The sequence below is a fragment of the Pholis gunnellus genome (genome assembly GCF_910591455.1).
Source record: "Pholis gunnellus genome assembly, chromosome: 16".
Taxonomy (NCBI): domain Eukaryota; kingdom Metazoa; phylum Chordata; class Actinopteri; order Perciformes; family Pholidae; genus Pholis; species Pholis gunnellus.
Window position 1 is genome coordinate 17,162,477 of NC_136543.1, and position 9,642 is coordinate 17,172,118.

Genomic DNA, 9,642 nt, shown 5'->3' on the forward strand with positions numbered 1-9,642 from the left:
ATACAGCAGATCTATAACTTGACTTTAATAACACTGAAATATGTCACTAATCCTAAACATAAAGATGCAAATGACTCACCAATTTAGGGTACACGGTTGCAAGGTTTCTATTTTTCAATGTACGACAGGGTTGCACAGGGAAATCTAGATTCTAGTCCCAGTTTGCTAAATAGGAAAGAAAACAAAAAAAACGTATATTATTTATGGAGGGTGGAGAATGAGTTAAGGAGTCTCACAGCCAGAGGAAAGAAGCTGTTTTGAAGTCTGGTGGTTCGGCAGATTTTACAGACAGCACCAGGGTGAACAGGTTGTCACTGGGGTGGGTTTTGTCTTTTAATATCCTCTCAGATCTTCGCAGGCTCCTCTTCTCGCCAATAATACCGATGCTCAGTAGATGGATGCCAGTGATGTTTTGGGCGGTTTTATTAATCAGTCCTGGGCCGTGCACATCCCATGCCAGATTGTGATGTTTGCAGTCAGGATGCTTTCTATTGCCCCTCTGTAAAAGTTGCCAAGAACTTGGCAGGATGGAGATGTGTGAGGACCATGTCAGGTTGTTTGTGATGCTGATTCCCAGGAACTTAAAGCTGCTAACTTGCTCCACCAACTTTGACAATCAGTTTCCGTGGGTGAGATTGGGTTGAAGGCTGAGCTGATACCAACAAACAACATTCTGATGTGGGTGTTGTTATTTTCCAGATGAGTGACGGCTGAGTGGAGAGCATGTGGAGACGGCATCCTCTGTGGATCTGTTGGCTCTGTACACAGACTGGTGAGGGTCCAGGCCGGCTGGGATGTTGTTTTTAGATGAGCTGGAGAAACCAGTTTCTAAAAGCACTTCCTCAGAATGTGGGTGAATGAGTGACACTGGACACTGCAGACTTTTTAGTCACAGGAACAATGATGGCTGTCATGAAGCAGGTAGGGAACACTCCTGTGACAGTCATATGCTGAAATGGTCAGTGATGTGGTTGCCGCTGCGGCCATCAACACTTTGTACACTTAAATGGGGCCCGTTTTTAAGGTATGGTAAGTATGTTTAATATGTCAATTTTAACTCAGTAAAGTTTCTTAGATGAAATCTTGCCTTTGAGGTCACTGACAGTGAATCACGGTGAATGGTTTCTGGTACACTGTGAACTAATTACCCTTCAGTACACTGTTGATCATGAAAAACACCTTCTAAGCAGATAGAAAGCAGCTATGGTGTTTTTAACCCCATGTTCTCAGTCTGAAAGTCAAACTCGCTGTTCCTGATGTTATTTCAGTGAACTCAGTCAGTCAGAGTGGGAATATCTTTCACATCTGGGGAGCTTTCCCCCCTCCTCTTCTTGTCATCCTTAAGTATACACACCCTCACAAATATGCAAACAATCGACAACCTTCTGTTTCTCTTAAAGGTACAGTGTGTCGGGGATCTATTAGCAGAAATGGAATAAAGGCCTACACATATATACACATATGTATGTATATATACTGTATATATACTGTATATTTATAAGTAGGTTTTCATGCGATGCATTGATTTTTATAATCACCTAAAACTAAGGATCGTTCTCGTCAAGGAGTCCGCCAGGTTGCACCACCGTGCTTCTACAGTAGCTCCGAAAGGACAAACCAAACACTGACTCAAGCGAGAGCCTTCAACATTTTTTCACTTGAAGGCCAAAAAGCGCAAAACCGTGCTACTGCCAGCCGCCATGTTTCTTCTGTTGCTCCTAAAGTAGTGGTAATGTGGTGAGGATGGCCTCTGAGCGAGGCGAACAGGCAGTCACGGAAATGGAGGAGTGAGTGGAGGGGTGGATGTCTGGATCCCACTGTCTATACTCAATGCATCCTCTAACCTGTTAACCTTGTTAACCGTATCCTAATTCTAACCATCAACGTAAAACCAAGTCCTTACCCTCAAACATCTTTTTAAGAAGCGAGGACAGGCCAAAATGTCCTCACCTTCCAAAAATGTCGTCTTTCAAGGAGTTTCCTGGCAACATATTCGATGAGAATACAGTATTTTTCAAAGGCTTCAGTACTGTAAGCCAAGTTTAAGGCAAAGCGCAGACATGGTAAATGTCCAAACCTGTACTGTTTGAGACTGTTAGCTGCTCTCATGCTCAACAGGTAAAACTCAAACTGCAGGGACATTTCTGTCTACTGTTAGCCTTTAGAATCTTTTCTAAAACCCTTTGAAAAGTGCTCGCATCCCTTGAAGCAAAAGTTAAAGCAATACTGAAAGCACTTTCTTTGGAAATACTCCTATACGCGATAGCAAAAACGGATACGACTAATATCTGAGACAGGAGCGAGGAGAATGTCAGTTTAGCTTCACAGAACGACTAGAAACAGAGCCAAAGTGTAAAATCTACAAGTTGCAGTTTTATGGGGGGTCATGTGCCCATCTTTGGTAGGCTATAGCTGTTTCAAGTCTTTATGTTAAACGAAACTGACTGGTTTCTAGCTGTACAAGTAACTAGACTCAACTGACATGAGAGCATATTCTCCTAAAATGTCACACTACTATATAACAGTATCACTGAAATATCCCATAATGCGTCCTGAGACTCTACCTTTGTCTATTCAAAAACACATTTACGTGTGTGGAGTTTGTTCTTGTATCAAAAATATGCAAAGGAGTGTTAAAGTGAGAACAATGTTGTTGTTTTTATTGCCGCCATATAATTGCCTACAATCACCAAATATGTTCATAAAAGCTTCTGACTTGTCCCCACACGCCCGTTGGGTTCGTCCAACACCAACACACCTGAATAAATATGTAAAGTTTGATAAGTATCTTTACTGTTAGGAGTATTTAAAATCAGTCTGTGTGGTCAGCTGCTTCGCCTGTGTGATATATATTCTGTTTTATCAGGTCTGTGTTAACTCCTGAGCAGATTCATGGACAAAGAATGTTCCAGGAGTTCACACCCACACAGTCAGACTACCCCCCCCTCCCCCCCACGCTCTCTCGCTCTCTCTCTCTCTCTCTCTCTCTCTCTCTCTCTGGCTGCTAGTTGTTCTGATTTAAATACTATTTAAGGCCTCATCTTGACTTTGTTAGATCGTTAGTCGATTGTTCAGAGATTGAAGGACGTTTTAATGTCCTCTCAAATATAGGTAATATCCATTTGTCCATAAACACGCCGCAAAACAACTTCCGTCACTACTAACGCTTGCACATTTATGTTATCTTATATGTTTACACATTTAACACCTCACATCCGCTTTTCTTTCGGTACTTTTGCGCCTATTTAGTCTTTTTTGGAAAAGCACCTTCTTCCTCTTGATACACCCGGTGAGTGGCAAGTTACAAGCACAGCGGGGCTTCCGGTGTCCGTTTTCAAAATAAAACACATTTTGACATTCAATAACCAGGCTCCACCATAATATAAAGGACTAGTCTAATTATTGCCCCACCAACCTAAGAAATACACTTCACACCTGAGCAATGACTGACAAGCCTACAGTTTGGTCAAATAATCTCATTATTATATGACAATCGTTATGTTGTTTTAATGTTGTGTTGATATTCATATTAATATTATTCTGTACTTTTCTATGTTGATACTTTGATAAAGTTGTTCTTTTCCCTGAAACGTTCATGTCAATAAAGCCACATTGAATTGAATTGACTACAAGTAAAGGTCTACAACAAACACGCCTGCAAACACGTGCATAGGTCAAATCAATATGTATGCCGGCTCATGCAGAGTAGATTGATTTAGATTTTTTAACGTTTTTTAATTATTCTTTTATTTTTCAAACTTAAATTTCATTTAGTATATTTTATCAATCTCATGTATTTTCAATCTAAAACTGCTGTTTCATTGCACTCTAAAAAGTATACACCATAGCAGGCTATATGTTTAATATTATTTTTTATTTTTTTATTATTTATTATTATTATTTATTGTCTATTATGACACCTAAAAGGTTATTTAAACATTCCATTTTGTATCTATAATTTTAATTTGATCCATCTGACATAAAGGGATGGTCTAATTTTTTCATTGCAGATCAATCAGTTTTAGCAGTTCTACATTGTTTTATTCTTTATGGCCAAATCAGTAGCCTATACTTCCGGCTGTGTTTAAAGGTCGGCAGCTTGATGCAACTTTCTCACTTCAGAACAAGTCTGTTGAATATTTTGTCTCGACCGGGCGGAGGAGGAGGAGGAGGAGGAGGAGGAGGAAGAGGTCATTTCCACTGCGGGAGCACAGAAGGAAACAAGGAATCATTACAAGGTGGGTAAGTAGTCAGTAAATTAGGTCACCTGTTAAAGTCACGCACAATAGGTTTAATAAGTTACGCCTGTGTTTCGGGCGGAGGGCAGAACTTCAGTGAAGTGCCTCGGGTTCAGTCCTGGAGCTTTTTACAGCACGGTTCATTAGACCCGACTCGGTCCAGTGAACCCAGATGAAGTCCCCTTTTGATGCGGCATGCTTTCACCAGTGATGGGACCAAACAATGAGTGTTGTGCCATTTTTACACAAGTGAAACTTTTGTAATTTCATCCACTCTTGTTTCACCAGTTAGCCCATAGCCTGCTACTGCTTGTCCTGCAAACTTTATATGTCAGACAGACAAAACTGCAAAGGAGGGAGGGATTGCAATCTGCCTTTTTTTTTTTTCCAACACAGTTTTGTGAGAGCAGAACTGTCAGTGCTCATCATTACATAATACCAGCCATCACTGTTTCTGCAGGAAGTCTCAGGGCTGGACTCACTTGGTATCGATAACTATGGAGAACTGGACGCTCATATCAATAAAGAGAACGACTCCAAAGCTGTGGAGCTTGTGAATTTTTACCGGACAGATTTTAACATCTTCAACATGTGGCTCAACGAAGCCACTGATCACTGTGGCAACACTCTTGAGTCTTAATTCTAACAACAGGGTTAAACATTGACTCTGTTTCAGCACTCAAATGACCTATTATTGACAAACATAGAAAGCGTATGAACCTACAGTAGCAAACTCACTAACCCAAGATAATGTTAACTTAAAAAAAGATACCACATTTACAACCGAGCTAACTTGCAGAGCTTTAACAAAAAAAGATAAACAAACACAAATGCATGCAGGAAAGGAGACTGATGACCCCTGCTGAAGTATTTTGTTTGATATCTAAATTTCTACAACAACAAAAAGGTCATTTTTGTGGATGTAAACGCTTAAAATCTCTGCAGGGAACCCAGTGTGCATCTCTCAGCTACCGACCGTGATGGCGACCATTGTGATGGAGAGAATCGGGCGACTGTTCATCAGCCTGCAGCAGATCAGGGAGCTCCCCCGGATGCTGACTGAGGCCGCACCCTCCATGCCCGGCACCGTGAGGGACACCGAGGTCCCCTACTACTTCAGGGAGCGCTACGTCTGCACCGGCTACCGACCGCTCAACCAAAACTGGCGCTACTACTTCCTGTCTTTATTCCAGCGCCACAACGAGACCGTCAACGTCTGGACTCACCTGTTGGCGCTCTTAGTTATCCTGGTTAAGTTCCGGCAGCTCGCCGAGACCGTGGACTTTGTCGGCGATCCCCATTCGTGGCCCCTGTTGATCCTCTTCCTGTCCTCCCTGACCTACTCGGCGTTCAGTGCGGCAGCTCACCTGCTGGCTGGCAAGTCTGAGCTGTGTCACTACGTCTTCTTCTTCCTGGACTACGTCGGGGTAGCGCAGTATCAGTACGGCAGTGCCATCGTTCACTTCTACTACGCCGTGGATGAGAGCTTGCACAGACACGTGAGTGGCGTCTTCATGCCCGCCGCCGCCGTCCTAAGCTGCCTGTCGTGCCTGGGATGCTGCTACGGCAAGTACTGCAACCACAGCCTACCGACGTGGGTGCGTAAGGTGTGCCAGGTGGTGCCCTCGGCAATTGCCTACATGTGGGACAGCAGTCCTGTGGCTAAAAGACTCGCGTCGCGGTCTGCAGCCGGCGACGACCCGGCCATCGTCTACCACTTTGGCCAGGTCGCTTTCTTTCTCAGCTGCTCCTTCTTCTTCACCTTCCCCCTGCTGGAGCGCTGCTTCCCCGGACGGTGCAACTTCGTGGGACAGAGTCATCAGCTGTTCCATGTTTTTCTGTCCTGCTGCACCCTGTGTCAGATCCACGCGTCCCACCTCGACTACGTTGGCCGTAGGGAGCTGTACTCGCGTCTGCACGGGAGCGGCGAGGCCGCATTCTTCGTGGGACTGTACGCGGCCACTTTGGTTGGGTGTGTGCTGATCGCTGCCTTCATGCTGAGGAAAGTTAAACGAGTGCTGGACGCCAAGTCCAAGTGATATAATAGATGTTGTAGGAGCTATATGCAAACGCCTTAATGTGCCTTTCCTTCCAGACTAACTGCTTTTGATGTAAAGTGAACTAATTCTACTGTTTATTCTGCTGGCTTGACTTTGGACTCCCTGGCTGTAAGAGGCAGATTACAAGAGGGATGCATGACGTTAGGAGTTTGTGTTTTTGGCACTGATTTGTTTTAGAATTTGCGGAATCATTCACAGTATCACGGATCACTAAAGGGCGGTGCTTTATCCTAAAAAGTGTTATTAAATCTTACATATTACATATCGGCACGTGCTCATTTATATGATCGCTGCTGTTTCTCACGACTATAGATGACGTGCAGTCGGATTCGTTCAATCGTCCGGTTGTTTTGGGATTTTTTTCTTTTATCCTACAATACTGGGATAATATGTGGAATACCAATCAAAAATGAGGAGATATTTATTTTAATATATTTTGAAAGTCACTGATATTGAATACCTGTTTTGATTTTCGTGCTGTTGGCATATTTCACCCAAGCTAATGGGCCTAAATTTGTTGGAAGTGGCTTAAAGGAATTAATAAAATTACCTTCACAATTGAACTTCAGACACTTTAATCGAGTAACATTCAAAGAATTTACCATTTTGCAGTAAAACAAAAAAAAATGACTATATATGGGGACTGTCGGGCTTGTGCCTTCGGAGCCACATTTTGCCTAAAGTTGGTACTGATTGAGTATTATCTTGTGATTGTTACAGTTCTCAGCCCCTTAATGCCGGCTGTTTCTTCAGCTTTAGGATTTAAGTCCTAACTTTTTAAGATTTAAGTCATATATATATATATATATATATATATATATATATATGTATGTATATATATATATATATATATATATATATATATATATACACCTATACGTGTATACGTTAGAAATCTCTGATGGGATGTTTTCATTGGCAGATTTAAACTATTATGATGTTTTTCTAACACGTTCCATTTTATAGTACTTTTACATTGATACACAGCCTTTAGACTGTTTTAGAAAGGTGGATATTTTTTTATGAGGGATCTAATTTATAATGAAGTCTTAAAAATGTCTTATTTCAGACATGTAGACCGTTTTTGTATTGTGTATATTTAGATGTCAGCAATCAATGTCCTATTGGAAATCTTGATTGTGTCTTTTGAGACCATAAGGGAAATCTGAATGTAGGTGTTACATGAGAGTACTAACGACAGATAAAGGTATGTCTTTGTGAGATAATAATGCTAACTACTGACCAAGATGTGAACACAGTGGGATTGAGTTCAACAAACATCTCTTGGGGACAGAGTGGCAGAAATAATCATATTTCTTTTTTTTTTTTTTAGAAAAAGCACAATTTCTCTCCTTGAGTTTTCATGTGTGCAGCATTGAACAGTGTGCAACATCTTGCTGACCGCTGTATAAAACTCTCTAGTCAAATGACGGAGAGGTTCCAGAGGGATGGGAAGAATTGGGTGGTGTTTATCAGGAGAGCGCTGACCTTTGCACACTTTACGAGGAGCAACATGTACATGTTATCTTCATTATCTTTAAAATACAGTATGATATGCACGCAGCCCTCCTCCAAGCCAAGATAGAATGTGGTGTTGATTACCAAACTGTATTTTTTAATGACTTAACAGTCAGAAATACAAGTTAAATGTCACTTATATGGTCTGATCCAGGGGTCTCCAACAAGCTAAAGGTTCAAAGAATATATACATAAGTTTGTTCACACAAAGTCACTTTGTTTTCAATTTCTATCCAATCAAATTCACAGATGTGATGCAAACATAATTATTGGCCAATCAGCTGTCAACTCAATCAGGAGAGACAAGTACGTTCAGAGACGGTTTATTATAAACAGATGATAAAGTCTTGATTAAGACTTTGGCCTTCAGACTGTTCGGGGGACATTTGTAGTCGAAGGGCGTCTGCTCTGAGCAGCAGCAAGATGAACAAAGCTAGCTAGCTTCTAACAAGCAATCCAACATCCACTGACACTAATAAGGTAATGATGTTGGCAGCGAAACGTTTAGTGGAGCTTTTGAACGATGTCAAAAATAATTATTTCGCTTCTTAGCAGTATTTTAAAGGGAGGAGCTGCCTGGGATACTGGAAACTAATCTGGTGTTTGGCCGCCCTTTTAGCCGCCATTAACATCCACATGTCCTCACACAGCCGACGAAACATAACATGTTGAACGAGTCATAGCCTATGAATAAATGAGAATAAATGTTTTTGTGGTTTACTGTCGTCTGCTGTCATTTTTTTGTTTGTGATTTATTTATTTTGTACATTTGAAGTAGTAAAAGTAGGAGCAATGATTTATTCCAGTCCTTATTGACGATTTTCCAAAAATAATGCACATATAAATAAATAACAATAAGGCATTAACTTAAAGGAAATAGAAAAACATACTGACCAACAAGGTGGGGGCTGAAGCTTGAGCTTATTACTCCTATCCTTTAAACAAAGCATATTATCATACCCAACTCTTTCACTCCTAGTTTTACAAAAACAAAGTTCCAAATGTGTCATACAAAATAGTATAATACCTCAGTTTTATATTGTTTTACCACTTTAACAAAAATTATATTTGCAAATTGAACTACCCATTTGTAATTCCTTCTTTTAAACATGCCTGCTTCCCTAAATCCACACAGGCTCTCTCTAATGTCAAACCTTCTCTACATTATCTGTGCAGTTTCAAGATCAACTGGAACACAAACTTGTAATGCATGTGAGAATTAATAGTGCATTAGTTTGTTTGTAATAATCTGATGGATTTATGATATTTTTTATTATAGACCTCTTTTGGAGCAAGAACATTGCAGATATGTGTTGGTTTCATGTGTTTCCCCAAATGTCCACACAGTAGGAGAGAGCGATACCGACAGGGAGTTCTGATTCAAGACATCTTTCATTATTCATCTTTGTATAATGTTGCAATGGCTGTAGACAGTTTTGTATTTACATTATTAATGTGTGGTTTCCAACATAATTCATGAGCAATTATAACACGTAGAAAATATTCTTTCTACACCCTTTTTTTACATAATTTAGCATATTTTGTTTTACAAACTTTGGTCCAGTGGTCCACCTTCTTTAGACTTTTGTTTGGGCATTTTTGACTTAACTCAACATTTTTGGTCTCAATTTCCGTGTGTGCAAATGGCCCTGCAGTCTCATGCAGTTTTTGGAGGATTAACAGGACGTTTACTTATGCTAATCAGGATCAACTGGCACATGCCTTCAATTTACTTGGACGATAAGATTCCTCTTTATTAGAAAACAGGTTTGAATAATTCTGCAGTTTAAGAACACGACAGAAATCTGACTTAGACTCTTCTTAGG

At 40.7% G+C, this 9,642-nt stretch overlaps 1 protein-coding gene across 1 annotated transcript; it reads left to right on the forward strand.

The window, feature by feature from the left end:
* The first annotated feature begins 4,195 nt into the window (after positions 1–4,195).
* paqr7a (progestin and adipoQ receptor family member VII, a) lies at positions 4,196–8,541 on the forward strand. Its single transcript, XM_079175737.1, has 2 exons — positions 4,196–4,238; positions 5,184–8,541. Exon 2 carries the CDS (start codon positions 5,219–5,221, stop codon positions 6,275–6,277), a length of 1,059 nt encoding a protein of 352 aa, XP_079031863.1. The 5' UTR covers positions 4,196–4,238; positions 5,184–5,218; the 3' UTR covers positions 6,278–8,541.
* Positions 8,542–9,642: the final 1,101 nt, after the last annotated feature.

Coding starts and splice junctions, on each gene's coding strand:
- paqr7a (XM_079175737.1), top strand. CDS start 5,219: ATGGCGACCATTGTGATGGAGAGAATCGGGCGACTGTTCATCAGCCTG.